Source organism: Schistosoma mansoni, chromosome 3 (genome assembly GCF_000237925.1).
Source record: "Schistosoma mansoni strain Puerto Rico chromosome 3, complete genome".
NCBI lineage: Eukaryota > Metazoa > Platyhelminthes > Trematoda > Strigeidida > Schistosomatidae > Schistosoma > Schistosoma mansoni.
Window position 1 is genome coordinate 6,954,186 of NC_031497.1, and position 24,578 is coordinate 6,978,763.

Here is a 24,578-nt window from a genome sequence, read left to right on the forward strand (position 1 = left end):
TCGATTCTAATCCCATAGTGGTAGAGGTAGTAAGAGTATAAGCAATAATCCGAAAGATTAGGGTTTGAAGATGTTATTCAAGGAGTATAATCCAGTGGAATAAATTTGGAAAGTGAAAAAAAGGACATGAAGAATCCAGAAGATTAGAATTTGGCAGAACACAAAGAGTGGATGCACTTTTGCCGCTGCAAACGATTTTGAGCCATGTCATTCAAGGTCTTTAACCATCGATTGCTATCATTTCACGGATCCAAACCAGGTAGTCTACACCTACCAACATGGCTCAGTCTAATTGTCAGTCACTTCATGAATTTGTGCCACGGTTTGGTTTGGCCGCCACTAGCTTTCTTCCAACCTACTCCTACACCATGAAACATAGCACGTCGAGGCAGTCGGTGGTTGGACATGAGTAACACGTGTCCCAGCCATCTCAACTGATGAAGTTTCACTACTTCATCAATCGATTTGCCATCCTTACCTAGTACCCGTTTCCTAACAACTGCATTACTTACCCGGTGGTCCCAGGATATACGAGCAATGATTCGAAGACACTTATGATTGAATACTAGTAGCCTACGAATATCCTCTACTCTTATCGGCAATATTTCACTGCCATAAAGTGGGACGGAACGAACTGCTGCACAGTAAACCCGTCCTTTTGTTGCTAGACGGATATCTCGCCTACGCCATAAATGGCGCAAGTTGGCGAAAGCTAGACGAGCCTTCTGTATCCGTGCTGAGATTTCGTCACACACCAGACCACAAGGGCTGATGAGACTCCCAAGATAAGTGAAGTGGTCTACACACTCAACTACTTCACTCCCTATCATTAGTTCAGGTGTCGATGCAACCCGATCCGGAAGTAACATTTTGCACTTCGAGGGGAAGAATCACATCCCGGACATGCCTGCATTGTTGCTGATAGTGGTCAGAAGACTCTGCATTTTGTCAGCGTCTTCACCATATAGAACTATGTCACCGTCGTATTCTAAGTCAACACGTGAGTCTCCTGGTTCAAGTTCAACCCCTCTAAATTTGGATGAGGAAAGTGTTACCTCTAAAAGCACGTCTGCGACAAAGTTAAACAAGAATGGGGAGAGTGGACAGCCCTGACGAACACCACTTGTTTCACAATTCACACATTCAACAGTATAAAATACTATACAGAACGAAAGTTAGGAATGGATTAGAAGGGTATTGAAATTATTTTTCATTTATATAACACAGTTCTATTAACTAATCATATTGGCTGATTGCATAACTGACGGTTCAACTACATACCAACAATGTCTTAAAGAAAGAAATCGCCGAACACTTGTATTCACTGTGGAGCTTCTAATCCCTAAAACGTTTTTTACAATTATGAATCAATATTGCAGAATATGTAAAACCCACAATTTTCAACCGGCATTCGACAGACGTTTAAATGATGTATTGTTATGGTGTGAACCTAAAGAGCTAAGATATTAACTTTAGTCCAGGAGTTCAGCCACAGTACGTATGATTCCATCAAAAAAATGTCACCGAATATTAGTATAATCTACTTCTTTGTTACGAAGCATAGAATGTATCTAGTTTTAAAGTGTATGATTTTTTAAAGTTTTAGTTAAGCACTAGTTAAATGCTGAAATCCTATAAACTAATCTATAGACTCATTTACCTACCTTTTCCACTTGTGGGGTTTTCACCCTTAATAAACTGCGATAGTCAGTGACTGAAGTTGTTCAGAAGGGATAGTGCTTGTCTTTTCAGCCAAGGTTATTATATTCGGAAGTTCAGACTACAAACCCTTACTTCTACCTCAGGGAAGCGCTGAAGCCATTCATTCAGAAGTGGCTGACACTTCTCCTTTTATGACCGTGGGAGAATTATCAAAATCTGTGAGAAACCTTAAATATAATCTGTGCCACATAGATAGTAAAACCTATTGACTGATAAACCACTTAGTATAAACCTTAAAATTCCTGTGCATTTTGCTTGAAAATCAGTTTCAGAAAACCAGAAACATTACTATATATGTGTAAAACTGTGGCATATTCTGCTAGGATAGAAATTTTGATGATAGGAACATTAGAAAATAATAAGTCTCAGAGACAGAGGATGTTTGTGAGTAAAAAAATTTAAATATTTCTGAACTTGTACTGATAGTTACTGCAATTCTAACTTCAGTACTATATACATGAGACAGTAGATAAAGTTCAAATGTGGAAAAAAACTGCAGTGGTTTGAGTGACTCTGACCATTTTAAAATTATGAGTTTGAACGCATAACCTATGAATCTAACACATCATACCCAGTGCTTATATTTCTCCTCTACATCACATTCCGTAATAATGATTACTGAATAAATCATAAATTCTAAAATCTCGAATTTTATAGCTCCTGTTAAACGTATTACCTGGAAATTAAATAAATTTCTTAACCATTTTAGCCTTGATTTGATAATGAAATACCTGGCATCCAAAACATAATAAAAGCAAAAATGTTTTGAAAAGATTGGGCAAGTTTTATTTTACTGCTGTTCAGTCTGTAAGATTAGAATTCACTTACAGACATGTAAACAAACTATCACAGGTTTTCTGAATGGAGCAAAAATGTTTATTATTCACTGTCATTTTAATATCAAGCGTTTTTCCCTACTTTACAGAATGGATATTGCTCAAAATTAACTAACCGGCCAAAATTCATTACTTGTTCTCTTGGTTTTAAGCTGTTGTGGTTGGATCGACTCATCATCTTGATTGTTCTTCTGAACAGGTGACTTGGAATGCGGGGATTTATCACGCTTACCAGAAGTTTTTTTCTTCTCAATAGGAGAAATTTCTTTTACTGTACGCTTTTTGGCTGACCTGGCACGTTTGGTTTCTTGTTGACGTTCTTCTGAATCTTTTTTCAATTTAGTCCGTTCCTTGACACAAAAGAGTAACAAATATTATGTACGAATTGATTTTGATTCATATGGATAAACAAATAAATAGCCAGTTTTATGACGGATAAACACTTGTATGGTAAAATTCCGAAAAATAGAGATTACATAGATTCTATTAAAATGTGTATCATTTAAGTACTTTACCAATCCGTTGGTGTTTTATTTCCGCAATAATCACTAATTCGAACAGTAACCAAGATATTTATTTTTCTATGTTATTTATTGACACCACCGTTTCTAGACTATTTATTATCATCTTTCATTGAAACTAATCTGTGAAGTTGAGTAGCGTAGTGCATTCTGTGTAGGCTATTTATCTTAGTAATTAATTCAACAATTCAGCTTCATTAACTCCTGATTTTTGTAAATATAAAGCGACAATATGTGATATGGTCAAGATGTTTCAGACATTTGTTTTTGCGTTTTCAAAATATTTCTCATAATCAAAAGAAACCTGATTTACCATTGTGTTCTAGCACATATTTTGTAGAAAAGGTAAATAAGACAATACTTGTATCACATGTGAGCTATGAATATTCACACAAGTTGTTGATAATCCTGTACGAACTTAAAAACAGGAAACTATAATCTATGGAAGCAAAATAATACATGAAATCAACATGTTATTCAAAACAAGCTAAGTATTAATTCCTTTTGCTTCAGAGGGCTGAACTAACTAGAGACATTCAGTCAAACATCCATGCCATCGGATGCTTCTTCATGCTATGTTGTACGGCTCGAACACGTTCTTCACATTGATATTTTATCCAACCTATTTCAACTCACCTTAAAAATAATATTCATATATTTTGGCTGATTTTTAATGTAAAATCATATAGTGAATTTCAACTTTTTTTGTTTTTAATTAAGCTGTTTTAAAGTAGCTGATAAGTAAATATATTATTACTCCTCTTCAATTAAACCTAATCAGATACAGTTTCCCTCGTCATAAATGTATTTCACTATCGTTTATAATGATCTTATTTACTTGGCTCTAATAATATACTTAATCTCTAGTCGTAATGTAGTAGATAAACAGAGATTAAAACAGTTCATAAAAGTACATACAAAATGAAATTAACAATGCAATAGACGTGTTTAAATTGTGAAGAAATCCACTTGATCATTGTGACTAATAGTAATAAAATAAAATATGGTAAATGAAATAGAAATTAGATGAGATAATCCATTTGTGGTTCAAATGAAAATGTTTACCTGTTCTCTTTGTGCAGCTTTCAATGATCCAGGTAAAATAAATTCATTTGGATCACCTAATAATGATTTTATTTCATTTTGTACAATACTCGCTTCTGACTCTGATCCACTGGTTGAACGATTACGTTTAGTTTTTGCACCTTTTTGAGATTTAGGAGAATTTTTCTTAATTGGCTTTGTAGGAGACTGTTCAGTTGATGAACTATTCTGTACAGACTTTTACGAAAAAAACATAAACATAATATGAATTAAATGAATGCATTGTTATAGAAAAAGGATATTGAATATATTCAGATCCTGTTGTTTGCTACTAACCAGTTTCTTTCCACTACTATGTATTAGATATTAATGTTTTCGCAGTAACATTTATGATGTCGTACTTTTTTTAACTCCGCCTGTAGCTCTTCCGGGGGCTACTGTCGGTCCTACGCCCGGGTAAAGGAGGAGGGTCGGGCATGGGGTCAGTGACCCCTATCCAGTAGAAAACCAACTCGCTAAAAAAACGCTAACTTTTTTTACTTTATTATTCATTAAATTATTCAAAATAAAAAATGTAATGCAGTCAATAACATACATGACAGTATATACTAAACTGAATAATTTGTAAACTTACAATATCATCAGTTTGTAATATTTCAGCGCTTAATTTAGCTGCTTCATAAATTGCCTCCTGTTCTCTTGTCCAATTTCGAATATGTCCTTCAATCAATTGTAGATACGGTCTAAATCCTATTGTATTCACATGGAACCAACTGCACCATGTGTAATGATTTGAACGAATAGTTCGATCAAATGGATGATGTGATACAATAAACAAACTATCATCATATAAACGTTTATAAACATCCAAATAAGGTTTTTCATAATTTAATGAATGTAATCTCTAAAATAAATATTCACAAAAATTCTACAAGCAATTATATGATTGAGCATAACTGTAGGATAATAAAGAAAAATAAGTGATTTAACGAAAATCACTTTTGAATTTTTATATTTCATCATTTATGAATGCAGACAAAACTTTTCATCAACCGAAATTTCTACAAAATATTAGATTAAATGCATAATGGACAAAAGATAGTTATTGTATAGGTATTCAAAATAGCTAGAAAGCAGCTAATAACACTTTCATTTAGATCTAGTTAGGCGATTGTCATCATGAACTCTTATTCTGACCTCTATTCCCTAAATTTTTATCATCTTTCTTGCTTGATTATATAATCATTCGTTTGCTAGTGTTTTTTTAGTTCATTTGTTAATTATTATTTATGAAATCAACCCCTTCCCCTATATGGTATTATTGTTAACATATCAATAAACATCAGTGCTAACTAAAATGTTAAATATTTTGTATCCCCTTTTTATTTTAAAAAATTTTTGTTCTGTTTTAAATTTAACTTCACTGACCAAAGTACATAAAACACCACTAATTATAATTTTGCATCATGATCAGCTAGCAAAAGTCCTCGAAATATAATGAATTCATTTTGTTCTGCAGATTTTTATCTTTCTTCGGGTATATATATTGGATTATCTAAAGTAGGTTAATCAGTAATAATTTCATGTAGAACTTTTTACATAATGTATATGGGATCAGAATGCCTCTGAATAACATTTAAATCTTGATAGTTTAAACTTGTAGTTAAGCTGGACTAATAATAATTCATCTGACTACATCATTCTTTGACTTTCTTTGATTGTTATCAACATATTTATCGATTAAACAAATGTCTAAAGCTGCATACTTGATCCAATTGCATATTTGGTAATATAAGAAGTGGCTGGGATCCACTTATTTGGTTATAGGTACATAATTACTGTTAAAATAGACATTTCACCTAAATATCCAACTAATTCTAATTTCACTATCGCAATCATAAATATTAAACCAGTAAGACCTTTGAATAATACTAGTATTGATATCAAACAACAATTACTTGTATATATGTAAAGACGTTATTTCAATGTAATTTAAGTATGAAAAACAGTATCTGGTAGCAACTATTGTTCAGATCAATAAAGTTTGTTGGTGAGACTACAATTCATGGACGAACCAATCAGAAATAAGATAAGGGATTTTAGATTTTGGCGCGAAATTCATCAATCCATTTGGCTAAATGACGTTTTGGGACTTTAGCTGATGTCAGTCCGTGATGAAAACCCTGAATCTAATTCCTAATCCTAACCATCAACTGTAAATCATAATCTCACATCCCCACAGCGGTTTTTTTAACGCTCGTTTAACCCTAGTTAGAAGATGGACAATCTGAAGATCACATTAGCATTGCTCAAAGGTCATCTATAAACTATTGTCTCCCCAGTTATTTTTTATCTTGCTTCGAGCTAATATCATTACCTTACCTTTTGACGCACTTCTTGCCGATCTAAGTACCTACACGGTTGTCAAGTTACATTATTTACATTTGATGACAGTGTTATTGTAACAAAAGTGATTATTATTTGAATCATACTTGCGATCTTAAAGCTACCGAAGTCAGAAAATGTGGTCAATTGTGTTATCATTGAGTTATTCAACAGTTAACTTATGAAATGATGAAACTTGGAAATGTGAACCTTTTTTTGCTGATTCGATAGTCTCAAAGTTAGGTGTTTGCAGCGTGGACTAGCAGAAGGTTTTGGCTTCAACCTCACGTGGGGCTGTGGATGAGGATTGTTGAGTGGATCTATACTAGGACGAAACAGCTGTGTTGAGCGTCCTCATTTTCAATGCTCTTCCATGAAGTAAGAATACAAGTAACAAATAATTATCTGCATAGGTGGATCGACCATAATACTATGTAACTGAATGGAAATAGAATTGATCCAAGCCATCAAATGCACTTTAAAGTGCTTTGTTTTCTCTGTTTAATCCTAATGCTGAAACTCAATTGAAATGTTTAAATAAATACTGTATACATGATATCGCGTTGATTATTTTAAAGAGTAACGAACTAGTGTGATGAGTGTAATTTTCATAAAAAGCACAAACATTAAAAAGGGGTACACTCCACTAATTATTCCAAAATGAGTTTTAAAACGAATTCTTGATTGATAGAATAGTGTAGCATTTTACCTGTAATAATACATTCGGTTCTAATTTCTCCTCCACTGACCAATCATTTAAATTGATATTTTTAGCTTTATTTAAAAGTGTACCGAAATTCTCCAATGATACTTTATACGTTTCGAACGGGTGTTCAGAGCTATTTTTATTGTTTTCTTTATCCAATGAAACCATTATCTGATTGGTTACATGAAGTTGTTTTAATATTTCTTGTAATTCTTGAGCCAATAAAGTTAATCGACTGAATTTGCTTTTCTGATCTTTATTTTCAAGAGTGATGCTTTTATTCGATCTCTCAGGTACATCAAAATGAACTGCTGATGAACTTCGTCTACTGCTGACTGATTTAGATCTAGATCCGGATTCTATTGAAGTTGGAGTAGTATGGGATTCACTACCTATATGAAATCAGTCAAATAAGTAGATTATTTATTTGTCGTTTACAGTCTTTGACTTTATAGTATTAACTAGATATAACATTATAGAGTATGTCAAAAATAAGAGTGATCTAAAGAAATAAATCTTTGTCAGCGTAATTCTTATTAGATATTTTCAAGGTAATCGCTTTCCAGTCAGCCGGTTTAGTATGATTGTACCTTTTTGCAAAAAGCTGAAACACAATGCTTTTGTGTAAGATGCCAAGTTATATCTGTCTGGTAAGCGTAACCATTATGGGGCTTAAATAATACTCTGTGAATTGAAGTTGATGATATGTTAGTTGAATGAACATATTCAGCCTACAGTGACAAAATATTACTTGAACAAAATTTGACCATTACCTAAATGTTCATAATTGAGACGAAACTATTAAAATTTTCTAATTTTCAGAGCTTATCTAGAGCTTATCAATCAAAAAAGGGAATCTTTATTCGTTCGCTTTAAAAGTGAACAACAATCTAATTTTTAACAAAGTGAATAATGTTTAGAGAGATTCATAAACTTTTTTTTAATTTCTAGTAAATTCTTGGACATCAGTTGCCAAATTATTTCACTCCTGGTGATAGTGAAGTAGTGTAGCTGGTCTTTATATCTATAGCTGAGCATCCAATCATTATAAAAATGAAAGTTTGACTCATATTTTATTATTTTACCACTACCAGTCTAATAGGAAATTATACAAACCTGTCATCTGTTTGATTTCCATCAATTTTTTACTGACTTCATATACTTTATGTTCTAACAGTAAGTATTTCACGTATTCTGCGAACAATTGACGAGAATTCACGAAATATAATAAATCCATGTTATTCTGCCTCAATAATTATCATATAGATTTGTTTCATTTTTCTATCCTACTATTTATAACTCATTTTGGTGACATTTTCTTTATGTTTTAGAAAATCTTTAAAACTCGATATTATGAACTAAGTCAGTGAACCATATATTGCCTAATGAATTAAATAAAACACTTCAAAGACCATAATCATTTATAATATTAGAAGTATTGAGAAAAGAACACGTACTACTCTTCTGAATGATTGTCGAAAATTAACAAAGTAGCTGGTTTAAAAAAACACAAGACCTAATATATTTTTAAATAGGATCTACTTTCACTACATATTCCTCATAGATGTAGCTATCAGGACTCTCTAGATAAGTGAATAATGTGTGGCGTTTAAGGCAAACTGTAGTGTATTTGAGTCCCAGAGTGAAAGCCAACTCTGGGATGCAGGCAGATCCAGTTGATCAGTCCCAAATGAGATGAAACCTGCTTCCTAGATTCCACTGTTAGCCAACACCCATCTTTTCCATGGATGTTGATTTCAAATTAATAACTAGACAAATAACCATCGTTTATTTTTAATTATTCAGTTAGTTTTCATTAGTAAGTTCAAATAATACATTCTTATCTGTTTTCAACTCATTATCAATGTTGTTAGTAGTCAGAATGATATATTTGTTGTTATAGTAATATAGACCGCAAATATACTGTTATATATTATCAAAAATAAAAGTTATTAAATAATAGATTATTTTGGCTTAATTGAGATGAAAAATATTAAATCATATGTACACATTTAATTATTATATAATAATTTCTAATATTACTTAATCATATAAAATAGTATATTATAGTGTTTATCAATATCGATTGTGAAGTTCATTTTTGGTCGGCAAAATTACAAATAAACATTTTTATTTACTTTTTTGTAATAAACTATTTCACAAAACTTGGATTAATGTTAGTTTAGTTATCTATTTTCTGAAGAAGTTGCTTACATTGAGTCACGAAACGTCGGAAAATCATAGTTTTTTTACTCATCGAGATATTACAAATATATTATTTATTTATTTGTAACAATCTACTCAGTATTGTAAGCAAAGATGGATAGTGGCTAGCAGTGGAATCCAAGACAAGCGTTTCGTCCTATTTGGGACTCATCAGCTGGATGTACCTGCATCTCAGAGTTGATGTTCACTCTGGGACTCAAACCCAGTACCTTTCACTTCAAATGCTTCAAAATACGACGAAACGCGTGTCCTGGATTCCACTGCTAGCCACTATCCATCTTTGCTTATAATGCTTGTGAATTAAGGCTATATCAAAGCAATATGCACAGTATGCACGTATGTCAATTAGAGACTGACCAGTTACAGTCCTAAACATCAATGTGAAGATTCAAACAAATAATACTAAGTGAATTTAATCTACTAAATGCCTAATTCATTCAAAGCTGTCAAACTAAAACTTGGTAATGAGACTTTTATTTCATTTCAAGATATAAATTCTATATTAAATATTAGAAATTTTTTATTTATATTACAATAGAAATATTCAGTTTAATTTTGAATTTATTTATTTTTCATTAAATTTTCTGTTTGTTTGTTTTTATTTGTTTATTTATTTATTTATTTTAATGATTTTTATATTAATTAATGCATATTTCTAATAGAATAAATTTGATTGACTTTAATTGCATATAACTAGTTCCATTAAGTTTAAACATTATTATAGGATATGTATTAGATCTTAAGTAAGTTGTCTATTAAATCTTTTAGGAGAAAGAAAGTAAATAAATTGGCAAATAATTCATTGAAGGGTTATAAAAAAAAAAAGGAATTTGATATGATTTCACATAATTAAAATGAAAGTAATGGATATTATTAATCCCCTATCAATCTACTTATTATTTGTGTAACATTCATTAATTGATATGGTTAAATCAATATTTAAAATTAATACATGAACTTTTAATTCTAAATAAGATATTTCTATTTTAAATTCACTTGGTATTGTTTATTTGAATCTTCACATTGATTTTTGGGACTGCGATTGATCAGTCTCTTATTGGCATATGTGGTACTGTGTTTGAGTCCCAGAGTGAACATCAACTCTAAGATGCAGGTACATTCAACTGAAGAGTCCCAAATAGGACGAAAAGCGTGCCACTATCCATTTTTGCTTATAATGCTAGTGAATTAAGGTTATGTCGAGGCAATACGCACAGTATGCACATATGCCAATAAGAGACTGATCAATCGCAGTCCCAAAAATCAATGCGAAGATTCAACCAAACAATACCAAGTGAACTTAAACTTCACCCCATTGAACAATCATGTGGCTATCAGGACTCAGTAGCCAAGTGGATAACATCATGAAGTTTGAAGCGAAAGGTGCTGGGTTCGAGTCCCAGAGTAAACATCAACTGTGAGATGCAGGTACATCCAGCTGACGAGTCCAAAATAGGACGAGACGCGCATCCTGGATTCCACTGCTAGCCACTTTTCATCTTTGCTTATAAGATATTTATTTTGTTTTCAATTTATACCATATTTTGAACAGATTTTTTTTCTAATAAAATCAAATAATAATCGATTATTTCATGAGTTAATTTTACCTTTCTGATTTGTTCGTATACTATGTCTGGTTGATAATGATGACTTTCTATTTAAAGATGATTCTGATGATAGTGATCGACTACGTTGTTGTGAAGATAATAATGATGATGAAGAATGAGTTGATAAATAATTATATATTGAATTATGTTGGTGTTTCTTACTGGTTATTTCATTTTTAAGAGAAAATTTTCGTATTTTATTTATTTCATATTCGATTTGAATAAATAAAACTGATAGATTTTCATATAATAAGTATGGATCATCGAATGGTATTGTTGTGTCTTTAAGCTGATCATTATTTTTGTTAATATCATCAAGTAATTGATCCATTGTTGGATTAATGTGATTTTTCGGTAATGTCCCCAAAGTGGAATCTAGTGGCTGAATCATATTTAAAGATTGTTGAAACTGTTTCCTTGATGAATAAGCTTTCCATATCTGTAAACTTTCTAGTTGAAGTTTGCTGAAGTAGTGCTTAAACTCTGTACGAATGGAAATGAAAAGAATGTAATTTGAATTTTATATTGTAGTCACTATTATAGTGTTAGCTTATGTTACCTATAAATTCACCCTATTGTACACTTTAGGCTGGCGCGTACATTGTTACCAAAAAACAAATTTAAAGTTGGACGGTGAAAACTATTATTAACGACAGTATCTGTAGAATTAAATAATTTTTTGTTTTATAGCACCCAGAATTTTAAATTTTTGAACAGTTGGTTGATGCACAGCTGACACTTGAACCTTGGTTAGTAATTTAAATATTCAAGAATATAGACTTAGCTTAACATATTTAAATAGTTCACTTTAACATTTAACTACTGACACTAATATAAAGCACCATTTATTCAGAAATTTTTATCCTCATATAAAATTCCAACAAATCAGCTGAAGTGATGACTGAAGCGGATATACTTTTATTTTCGTATTTCTTTAGCCAGTTTTTTTTAGATATCTAAACAATCATCAAAGTAACTTGAATTATTTACACAGTTAAATCCACTAGTCGATCTAAGCTAGACCACGTGCATGATCGTGGATGCGCACTGCTGTGGAGTCCCATACTAGAACGAAACGGCCGTCTAGGGCTTTCAGGTTTTCTATGATGGTCTAGCTCAGATCCACTTGTGAATTCAACTGTGAAAATACTACAACCTCCACAAATGATTGTCAACCCTGGTGTAATTTACCAACTGTAACGACTTGAAACAAGACTGATTTGTAATGATTGTGATTTGAACTAAAAACGGATTCCTGATATCGACACAGCTGTTATCCATGACTGCAAAATACTCCTTCCTTTTACTTTTTGGAACGCAGCAAGACTGCTTTATCGATTTGAAAAAAAATACTGTCAAATAAGACTGGTTTATTCACCAACCATTCATCAAACAACATTTAGAAGGATAATAATACTGACATTTCCAAAATTCGCGAACGTTTTCATAGATGAAGTTTTAGAATCATTTCTTACAATAACTAATGACCTGGATTACTCACAAAACGGATTCTGTAACGTCGTAATAAAATTCCAGTTCTCGATTCTCATACATCGATATTATAGATAAAGCCAAAAACGATGTCTGCATTTGCAGCACATTGTAGCTTCGGATAACCATTTTTAAACCGAATATATTTGAAAAAAAATTATCATATTGATTTATAAAAATTGACCAACTTAGTCACTCAAGTAGCAAGATAACACTTCTCTGGTTTATCTGTTTTAACTTTCCTTTCCATCAATTAGTATATTGTGTTGACCGGCACTTTAGATAAAGAGAACATTTTTATTATTCCCAAGTGAAATAACTTCAAATTTATGAGTTATTAGGTTTTAATTCAAGCCTAAGAGTACAATTTTCGAACTGTAATTATCCGTAAATATCATGCAAAAATTTAGCATACCCTTTTTGTATTCAAGTAATTCCTTGATAAACGAGCTTTGTCAATGTCTGTAAGGATTAGAGGAAAACTTATTTACCTTCTGGCGTAAATCCAAACTTTTCAGCAAACTGCATGATTTGATGAAATCTCACTTCCTTCATTTGCTTAAAACTTTCTTCGATTATTTCATTTCCAGTTTTCTCTTCGTTACTTTTAACAACCTGTAATTCTGGTTTCCATTCAAAATTTATATTTTCTTTACTGATATTGTTAGATATATTTGGAAATAATTGACTGTATAAATTCAACTCTGAGTTCATTAACTCTTCATTATTTTGAACATTTTGTGTTGTAAACAGGGTTTTATATCGATTTTCATCATATGGATGAAGTATAATGAATGGTGAAGTATTCAAAAGAGAATTTACTGATTTTCTATGTAATGGCATTTCTTCACTTAATTCCTATGGTAATTTCAAAATAATCAAATTTAAATATTCAAGTCAACAAAGTAAATCATTTTAAAATTATAAAATTGTAATGATCTGATCAAAATTACTAGAGTTAATTATAATTTAAAGGTACTTTACTCACACTAGAACAAGAAATGATTAGTTGTAACAAAGTATTATAACATTATACCGTATATTGATTCAAAATGCAGTATTTTCAAATTAATAATAAGCCATCATGAAATTCTTAATTAAACTGTCAACACAAACATGTTATGCAATAAAAGTTTGTGTAGACCATTGCCAGTATTACGTGATATATATGTATCTATTTGGGAAAATACTCATCTGTAATGATAAATATAAGCTCGCGAATATCGAGACAGTGTTTTCTATAAAAAAAAGGAAGGACTATTTGCTATTTGACCAGTAATAATTCTATTCCATAAGCTAGCCGTGAACATTTTGCTATTTTGAGCATGTCAAAGTCAACATGCAATTCATCTATAAAATTCAATAATTGACCCATAAAGAAAGGCAATAACTAAGTTTAGTAGTGTGATTAAAAAGTTAAGTGACTTTAAACTAGACTTCTATCTAGAGATACTGTAGTAGCTGTGAATCAGCTTGTTTCTCAAATTCAAGGTACCACAAAATTTAAATTATAGTTCTATTGCAATCTATCTTCAAATATCTAGATTACAATATTTAGTAGTTAATCAAAATGCAGTAGAATTCTACATGAATTAGTAGTTTTTTTATGTGATCTACATATATTTGAGTGATATTTTTCGCTTATACAAATCTTTTTTGGTAGACTAACAAACATAAAACTAGAAATTGCTAACGTATAGAAAAATTGAGTTTTCACGGTGAAGCATGAAGCACATAGAAAATAAGTTCAGTAAAATTCTTAAGTAAAACTAATTTGGTCAAAAGTTGATCGTCTGAACATGAAAGATCAATTTATTTACTTCAGAGTTATACATTATGAGGTATAACACTTTCCTAGTGTAAATTTTTTTATAAATTGACGACGTCGATCAATTGGTACATACATTTCAACGACTTTACTTAAAATCCACCAACTTCCTAGTTTAAAGTTTGACTTAAATCAAGAAATTTCAGCTGTTCTAACTGTTATGTCCTTATGGCCTGCCAACTATCACGTGATACGATCGCCAATTAGAACATCAACTTACTGATCAGGCTGATAACGCATAAACCAGTGCGATTAGTCCAGAATCAATTCTGAGTTCTTATTGGTCCACCGAGATAAGAGCTTCTCTCCTAACCAAGCCGGTTTAATCCAAAGCACTAATATCAGCCTCCGTTATACGAGTCATATATTTCAGACATACTGGGGTTTATGTACAAACAAACCAGACAGTATCATACCATAAAATAAAAAGTAACAATTATGAAATATCAGGCCGAAAAGTGGCTGTGATTGTGAGGCACTTTAACTAATAAATTGGGAATAACTTAAGGATAGTAGATCCTATAGTATTAGTCAATAGGTCAAATGGAAGCTTATAATAAGAGAAATATAAACTTACATACAATATAGTTACTTAATAGTTAAACAATGAGAAAATATATAATAATAGTCCTAAAATAGACCCTAGCTGTTACTATTCATCAATTCTTCGTCCGGATAAAACACTAACAAGCTTTTTAACTGAATTCAACTGCATAAGATAGTATGCAGTTTTCATGGTTTAGTTAATCTTTAGCTTGAATAGCCTTTTTGATAGATACGAAGTAAAGTCGGAAGAAATGTAAGGCTGATTAGATGAAAGCATGTACTCGATCAATTCTATAACACTTCCAACTTATGGGGAACTAAGTAGAACATGTAAATGGGTTGATTGGATTTTAGAAATGTAAAACTCGGAATGACCATAAAAATTGCATACCACCACTCAAGCACTTTAATAAAATTCACGTTATTTTGATGAAGTTATTAAGTAAAATATAAGCTTATCTAAATATTTTCCCCTTATTATGTCAGTAAGTGTAACAACGTGGATTGCTTAGCCATTCTTTTTCGTCCCAATATTATTTTAACCACCTCGCCAATCATACCAATTCACTACTATAATCTCCGTAAAACACCGTGGCAACCAGCATTTACAACCAAAGCCAATCTTTTTGGGAAGAAACTCTTATATCTAGTCATCTACATTCCAATCTAGAAAAAATGTCTGTTTATATTTCTACATATTTTTCATACTTTTCTTATGTAAATCTTTGTGAAGAAAGACTATTTTTATGCTCATTACAATTTAACTGCTATTTAACATCATCCCTTAAAGTTTGTCCAAATTTTGACAAAAGATAAGCTGTTCAAAACGATGATGAAATTCGACTAGAAGCCAAAAGCTCGACTGATAATGAAAATTTTCTTCTAAATGAACACTTTCTGAGCTCGTCTACTTAAACTATGACGAAATATCTGTTTGATATAAAATAATTTTAAGTCATTTCAATGACCACTGTCTGTTTGCAATAAAAACTATCATTCAGGTAAACAAATCATCACAAACCAATTAACTAAGCCAATTGTTTTACGCTATATTCTGTCTTTGTTTAATTTTCTTTGTTTTGCTATAGAATGGACCACTTCTATGATATATTTCTAGCGGGTTTGTTGTTTTACTGTATCATTTTCATCCTTTTCAAGAACGTCCGTTTTTTTATTTTAATTTCAGCTTCTGTTTTCAAGCCACTTTTTGATTTTTAAACTTTTTCAGGTATTTTACAATTTAGTAATATGTTTTAATATATTGAGTAACTTTTATCAACGATCATACGACTAAAAAAATGACAACCAAGAAAAAACTATTGATAAGTATCTTATTACTCTCGATATGTTTCTATTTTAATGAAGATATTTTTTCATTATTATGTGGGAGGGTGTTTTTGAAAACGGTTATTCTCTATTTAGAATGGATGGATTGTATTTAGTAGTAGAAACTAAGAAGCGTATTTCATCCTGATTCGAACGCGACAGCAGAAGGTACCCGTATTCCAGTACTGGTGTTCACACTGAGACCCGAACTTATTACATACTTCTTTAAGCGCTAACGCGTCATCTACAAAACTAATGAGTCCAGATGGATACAATAATATTCAGTGGGTATGGGATTTATTATCCAGATACTTAAAACCAAAAATACATTCACCTTATGGTATCTTAAATATAATAAAGCACACACCCTAAATTTCCCTGCTAGCCAAAATTCATTTATTTTGAATAACTTGTGATGGCCACATCGAGTCGTTGGGCTAAGAACCCATATATACCAACAAAGGACTGCCAAAACTCAATTCTAAATATCAATTTTGAGATAACTTAAACTTTTAGTGTTAATAGTATAAATTATTATATAATAGTTAAAACTGTACTTAGTGATCAGATTCAACAAGTAAAAAGTTGAAATTAATTTTCAGATGAATAAAAACCATTTATGAGGTATCAAGATCAAGCTTTTTAACAGTCTGGAAAGTATAACAAGTAGAGTTCATAAGTTTTTCAATAAAATAGTTTTGTAAGCACTTTTAAAGAATTAAAAGTAATTTGGTTAAGTAAAACTGATGTGATTTACTTCATCTTTCTTCGAATTAATCAATAAAACTCTGTCCAATGTATAACTTCCGTGTTTTACTTATGTTATTAAAATAGAAAATATCATGCCCTCCAGTTCGTTCACTGTATTGTCTGGTATGAAAATAATTTTGGCAAAGGAATTATATTCTTCCAACAATTGTTAATAATTAATTTGTATAGTGATATGAACTCGTAATACAATATTCATCTTTATTAGGAGTGTTTTATTAAAATAGTTGCTACAGACCATCTGTATCACTAAAAATAAACCCATTACAAAGTTACTCAATATTATTTAAACACACTGTTGGGCTTTAAATGATAAGGAGCTAAGTAACATACAGTGTTTAGTTAAAACACATTCAATACGTCCAGTTATCAGTCAGTATGATATGATATTATAAAATTAGTTGTGGATTCATTTCCTTGATGAAAATTTTGGTGAAAATTTAGTGTTCATTCTAAAGCTAGAACAAAACTTGAAGAACAGGTTTGTGTAGTTTTAAGATCTTGTTTGGCTATATATAAAAGTGGAGTATTTTCTTCACATATCGCGGAATTTTGATGAACAAACATTCGTTTACTTTGTAAGGTGGTTGTAAATTATCGGTAGGGAACCCTACGCCTAGTTTTCGTGCTGTATAGTACAAGTTAGCAAAGTGCACCTGTAATCTTGAGGAAACTAATGTTGCCTGTCAGATTCAATCTCGTGTCAATCAAAATGGTAGCCACATTGAAGTTTGATTGGCAGAGTTCGATCAGCACTAGAAAGAAGTTGGAAAACATAACATTGTTCATCACTCTGTGATAAAACAATTGTAAATCCATTTACCTTCCATCGAAAAACGTTAGTTTCTAAAATTAGTATTGTCTTATCCTATCATGAAACCAATGTTTGTGATCGCAAAAATAAATGCATGTTGCTCAAAGTCAGGACTAACATCTCAAAATGAATAACTGAATGATTTTTAAGCACATTATCGCTTGATAATAACCATAACAACTCTTGTTTCCATTACTTTCTTCGCATGTACTAACACTAGGCTGTTAAGAGAAATCTTGAAACCATGTAATTTTAATCACAGATAATTTTAGCAACCACAATCGAAGTTTAAGCTCTAAATAAGTGTTAGTAATGGATCGAATTCGTTAACCAAGATAAATTTTCAGACTGTTCTCATTCAACTGTGAAAGTAATCTTTTTCAGAAGTTGAATTGGTTTTTAGTTTAAATTTGAAGATTCGAGTATCGAACAATTCGCTTTATGTAGCAACCAAAAGAAAATCACATAGTACAGTTACTTACAGTTCTCTCTTCTTCAGTTAAGAACAGCTTATCCACTTCATTTGCAATATTTCTAGCGATAAGTGGATCAAATCCATCATTTTTTGCTTTCTCATCAATTAATGCCGCTTGAGGTAAAATCTCATTTTTATTAGCAGAAACCTATTAAAAGTCAGTAAAATAATAAACTTCGTTGGTCAAAGGTAGAATAACAACAACTTCATTACAGCTATATATCTTATTTTGTAAAAGGTGATCATTACAATATAAAAGTTATATATTTGTAATGTCCGAATGAGTAGAAAAATAAGATTTTTTTAAACATTTCGCGACCCAGTGGAAGACACTTCTTTAGATGATAAATAAATAAACAAATCAAATTAACCCAAGCTTAAATAGTTCAAAGAAACGAAGCGAAAATACTTAGTACAGTAAATAAAAAACAGATCTAACCAAGTCAATGTCACGTCTTTCCGGTTAAGATGATTTTTGTGAGAAATACTTGTGTATTTGTTTATTCTATTCTTTGAGATATCATAAATATATTATTTTTATGACTAAAAAACCCCAACAGATTGTATTCCTTAACCTTAAGGCGGCGTCCAACTCCGTTTATCGTGAAGTTCTGTGGCAGTTTCTGCAAATAAAAGGCCTACCAAAGAAATACGTTAATCTTGTATAGGCTCTACACGAACACTAATGGTCAAATCAGAGTTTATGACGATCAGTCATCGGAATTCATTTCTTCAAGTCATGGTCGTCAGGGTTGTCCACTATCCTCATTTTTACGTAATTTTGTGATAAACATGTTTTCAGAGATAACACTTTCATCGTCTGACTTTTCACAAGTTGATGATCTACGAGTATGTTCACTTGCCGACTTAGAATACACAGATGATATAGTTCTGTTTGGTGAAGACGCTGACGAAATGCAGTCTTCTGGCCACGTTAAGCAACAATGGAAGCATGTTTGGGATGCGATCCTCTCTCTCCAAATGTGAAATATTGCTTCGGGGTTGGATTGCATCATCGTTTGAATTAATGATAGAGAGTGAAGTAGTTGAACGCATCGACCGCTTCACTTACCTTGGGAATCTCTGGTGTCTGACGAGATCTCGGCACGGATTCAGAGGACTCGGACGACTCTCGTCAACGTGCGTCACTTGTGGCGTAGATGAGATATCTGTATCTCAACCAAAGGATGAGTTGACTGCGCAGCGGTTCGCTTCATTCTACTTTACGGATGTGAAATATGGCGATTAAGAATAGAGGATATTTGTAGGTTACTGGTATTCGATCATCAAATCAGAAGTGTCTTCGAAGCATTGTACATGTGTTTTTGGACCACGGAGTAAGCAGTGCTTGGATTAGAAATGAGGTATTAGGTAAGGATGAGAAATCGATTGGGGGTAGCAAATCTTCATCAACCAAGGTAGTTGGGACGTGTGTTACATATGCTCAACCACCGCCTATCTCGTATAGGGGTTATTTTCTGGTTTTGAAGTAGGCTGGAAGGAAGCTAGAAGTGATCAAACTAAAACATGGCATCAGTTCATGAAGTTACTAACAGTTGGACCTGACCATGTTAATAGATATAGACTATCTGGTAAGGGTCCGCGTAGCTATCGTAACCAATGATTAGAAATTTTGAATGACATTGCTCGAAATCGTTTGCAATGGCGCAGGTGCACCCGTCCTTTGTCTTCCCTCAAGTTCTGAGAATCTAAAGTCCCTCATAACTGTTTATTTCACTGATTTATATTTTCCTCTCGAATGGTATCTTCAGTGCAAAATCAGCTACAATTGATTATGTTACTACCTCTACTTTTCTCAGATTTGGCGTGACAATTTTATCTCTCTGTGCTAATGGGGTATGACAACTTGAACCGATGTACATACTCACCAGTTTGTACGTTGTGACTGACTGAATGGCTTGTAAAAATTAGAAGAAAATGAATTTACTTAGAGCTATGCCCTGGAGTAGGAAAACATTAACTAATATCAAAATTAACTAACCCTCTTAGTCTTATGCAGTTGAGTAAGCATAGTCAGAAAATGTTTTCTATAAGACCTACCTGTTCTAATAAGGCATGAAGTATCAGCTCAACGCTAGTACTTTCGATTGGTAAACCTTCAAGTATTTCATTATAAAACCTCATATCAACGAAGTCTTCTGCTAAAAGATCACCACAATCTTCCGACTTTATTGCAGGTTTATCCAAATTATCTGGATGTAAACCGACTGCTGGTTTAGACATTTTCAACAGTTGCTTACTACTTGCGGAATCATTTTCATTCAATAAAGGAGGACATATAGGTAAATGAACGACCTTTATATGTTCTAAATAATTTTTCCATTGGCGTCTAAAGTCTATCAGATCATACAGAATAGTAGATATTTCATTGAACATCGTGGCTCCAAAAGATGCCTAAAAAAGTGGAAATAAATAAAGCATTATCTCACCGTTATATAAAATACCTCAAAACAAATTTATATTTGAGAAGTTTCACCATAAATATGTAATTACTAGATAAACATTACAAACGGAAATAGCCTTCCTACATCAGCCATCCTCTATCATCGACTTTTTGACTTCTGAACTACTAAACTCTGAACGTATTTACAGATTAGTATGGCTTTTCGTCTCTTCTTCGACATTTTTTTCAACATCAATGAAGGTTACTTGGTGGATTTTAATGAAACCTCGGGTTTTAATCAGATGCTAGTATGATTTATTTGATAATAGGTTAATAAAAATTTTAGCGATAACAGACTAGTATTTTACTCCTTTCACAAATAATCCTATCAAAAGTTATTTTTCCAAAGTTCTGTGTAGTATGTATAGCAGGCCAAAATTTGAAGAATTTGAGCTCATGAGATGAATATTATCCGAAGCATGTTAATTTTCACCTTCACAAACACATGATGGTGAATAGGGTAAATTTTTTGTATTAGTTTGCTTACAGTTCATGAATTAAAATAAAAAGCATGGGAATTTATGCTATACTTTAGTTTAGGCGTGTTACTAGTTCCAAAACTAGATACCATTGACTGTTTCTATTTATTTTTATTTAGATTTTTGAGTGGTAATGTAACTTAGTGTCGATACATGTATTGATAAATGACTACTCAGACTTTGTAGGTGAAGTGTAGTTTGAACCTGAAACCTATTAAAAAGCACTTAACTACATCCATAAATACACCACCTGTGAGAAAAACTGTCGAAGGCAAGTGACCAGACGTCTGTAATCTATATCTTTTGCTGGTTGACACCTATCAGCAAGATATATCTGTAATACTTAAGTGAGTAACATTCCACTAGTTATCCAAATCAACAACACTCTGTGCTGAGAAAATTAGATCTATTACCGGGTCATTTTGGGCTCAGACTTAAATTTGCCATAAAGCGTGAATTTCTTTAAGATAGAAGAAATGTAATAGTCTCGAGTTATAGAGTACAAGAAACGTAACTCCATTCCACAGGCTGAAAAAATGGACTAAATTATATAAACTACTTATGAGTAGCAAATATTTTAAAAATATAAACGATAGCTTAAAATATATGGTTCTTTTTGTTTGTTTTTCTGTTAATCAGTGAATTGAAATACAGTTGAAGTGAACAAACACTCTGGTGTGGAAGACCAAATTATTGTTTAATGCAAAATCACACAGTGTCTTCGTAAAACATGAAAGCCATACATTAACTACTTCGTTTACACATCTTCCATCAAATGTCTCTTAGAAACTTCATTGCTCCTTCATTCCTGTTATTATCTTGATTGCTCCCAGTTTTTTTCTGTATTCTTTTCATTTCAGTCTTCTCAATCTTCTGCTCTCAGACATTACCTCCCGATCGGTGCTACATACTACTTATATCTGTCTAAATAAGTAGCATACACCACATAATGAAATAAGTTGTTATTTTCAAGTTTAAGTTAAAATCTAGTTTACATGAAGTCAAATTTATCCTTGATATTCTTTTATACTCCAGAGCTGACTTTTTTATACACCTTTTTTTCAGAGCAGCCATTAAAACATAAAAGGAGCACGCAATTTGTGAGCACGAATAGGCGCGACTTTATCCGTCCTAGAAAAAAGGAAGTGGTTGCCTGATTCGATTTTTATTCTTGGTTGTTCTCTTGTTCACACAAATACTCTCATTAGTTTTATCTTGACTTGTATATTTAAGTTTATATTATTTGGCTAACTGTTATCGTTTGTCTTCGAATTTCACCACATCAATGTCACTTTTTGGATGAGTGAAATATTTATGAGGCATAGGTCGACATGAATTATTTTATGAAGCTACATCAAATATAAACCCAGGACTTTGATTGATAGCTCAAAAACGTGCGGCCTCGTGTAAAAAAGAAGTTAGAAATACATCTATAACTCAAGTAATATATGTCTATCATCTCACTAAACTGTTTCCCTCGACATTTATCCTCAGTTTTCGATACGCACATCTCTCTTTCCAAACATATTTCATATTTTCGTCAGCTAGTGGCCATAGATACAATATATCCCCAAAGTAAATATCTTTAAGTTACTTGCTCATTTCACATTGTCTTCAAATTATTTTATTCGGTACGCAGGTTTTTATTGAGAACCTTCATTTAATAGATTCAATACTTTATGAAAACTTTAAGACATTTAAATTTCACATTCTAATGATGCTGAGAAAGCTAGAATCTGATATACTGCAACTTTCCTGAAATAAAGATGACTTTTATTTTGTACCAGAATTGAAGCTCTGATTAATAAATGATTCAGTTTTTGACTAACTGTTAAAAAGTCTTTCTTAGATGGATAGTACCCAACAGGAATGAAGAAAACTTATTTTCTGATTAACAAACTATGAATATTTATGATAAGTAGAAAAGCAGTGGAGTGCATTTGATGCATTCACCGCTGGACAGCTGGATAACTAACCCTGTTTTCCGCCCCATTAAGGTCATCAGGAAGTAATTCTGTTTTAACATTATAATCTAACGTAGCAATATTCCCTAAACGATCATAAACATGATCTCTCATCAGAATACTAGTTGTACGCCAGTACTGTCTTAATTGTTCTTCTGCTAATAATAATGCCTCCTCTTCAGATCTCATCTGTTCCAAATTTTGTTCAGCTGGAAATAAAAATAAAAATGTGTATATGAGTTCATGCAGAAATAATTATATTGGAGAAATGGGGTGATAACATTCAACTTTTTATAGGAAGAAAACACGTACTTTAACTTATAGATATAGTCCTGGTACTAATAAATGTGCATCACCCAAGGTACTAAGACAACTGCCTATTGACTTGAGTCCCTAAAAATAGTGAACGTGTTTGTCATAATGTATCAACAAATTTGTAACTTCTTTTCTTTATTCTAAAAAACTTCGTTAAGGATTTGGTACAACAGAGTGATCCTACATACCTCCAAAATTAAGTTTGGGAAGTCGAAATATTTATCTCGTGTTTCTTAATTCAAGACCAAAGCAAATCGTGAAATAAATTCACTTGGTATTGTTTGGTTGAATCTTCCAATTGACATTTAGGACTGCAAATGATCAGTCTCTTATTGGTCATATGTGCATACTGTGCGTATTGCCTTGATATAGTCTTAATTCACAAGCATTGAAAGCGAAGATGGATAGTGGCTAGCAGTGGAATCCAGGACACGCATTTCGTCCTATTTGGGGCTCGTCAGCTGGATGTACCTGCATCTCAGAGTTGATGTTCACTCTTGGACTCAAACCCAGTACTGTTCGCTTCAAACGCCATCATGAAATAGTTCACAAAAATGTATGGATTTAGTTTGAGTTATTGTATAATTATTTTTAATGGAAATTATCTACGCCTATGATAATAATAAAACTTTGCTATAACAGGGCGAATACTGCTAAAGTTATAACCTTTAGACCTATCTTTAAAAGAGTTGTTATATATAATTTTGTGTAACTGTAAAATTAATTATTTCGTCTTTATATTTCCTAAATTGTAAGCTCTCGTTTTACTTATGAACGGTTGTTATGTGTTTTACTGTCCCACTATCAGGATTAATCAATCGTTCCTCTTTTGTTCTGGTTTTGTTTCACTTATGACTTACCTATGTACACATTGTGGTTCCTGATTTGTGTTATTGTGTGGTGTAAATTATCATATGAGCTTCTGGTTAAAGATGACAATAAAACAATGGAGTAGGTGTGTGCTCACTAACTATGCCTTTTAATTAGACACTGGCTAATCAGCATTATGATTCCCCAGTCATTATTCATAGCCACTGATTCATCGGTCATGAGGTCATTAC

At 32.1% G+C, this 24,578-nt stretch overlaps 1 protein-coding gene across 1 annotated transcript in view; it reads right to left on the reverse strand.

Moving 5' to 3' along the window:
- The window catches only part of Smp_162670 (hypothetical protein), a gene marked incomplete at both ends in the record, with an annotated part of 68,542 nt that overhangs the window by 40,348 nt on the left and 3,616 nt on the right, over positions 1-24,578 (reverse strand). Inside the window, 9 exons of the mRNA XM_018799063.1 lie at positions 2,675-2,908; positions 4,145-4,360; positions 4,758-5,027; positions 7,218-7,606; positions 11,210-11,530; positions 13,030-13,396; positions 18,339-18,443; positions 20,357-20,710; positions 23,215-23,411. Of these exons, the coding sequence (XP_018650889.1) occupies positions 2,675-2,908; positions 4,145-4,360; positions 4,758-5,027; positions 7,218-7,606; positions 11,210-11,530; positions 13,030-13,396; positions 18,339-18,443; positions 20,357-20,710; positions 23,215-23,411 (2,453 nt within the window). The remainder of the gene's footprint in view (positions 1-2,674; positions 2,909-4,144; positions 4,361-4,757; positions 5,028-7,217; positions 7,607-11,209; positions 11,531-13,029; positions 13,397-18,338; positions 18,444-20,356; positions 20,711-23,214; positions 23,412-24,578) is intronic.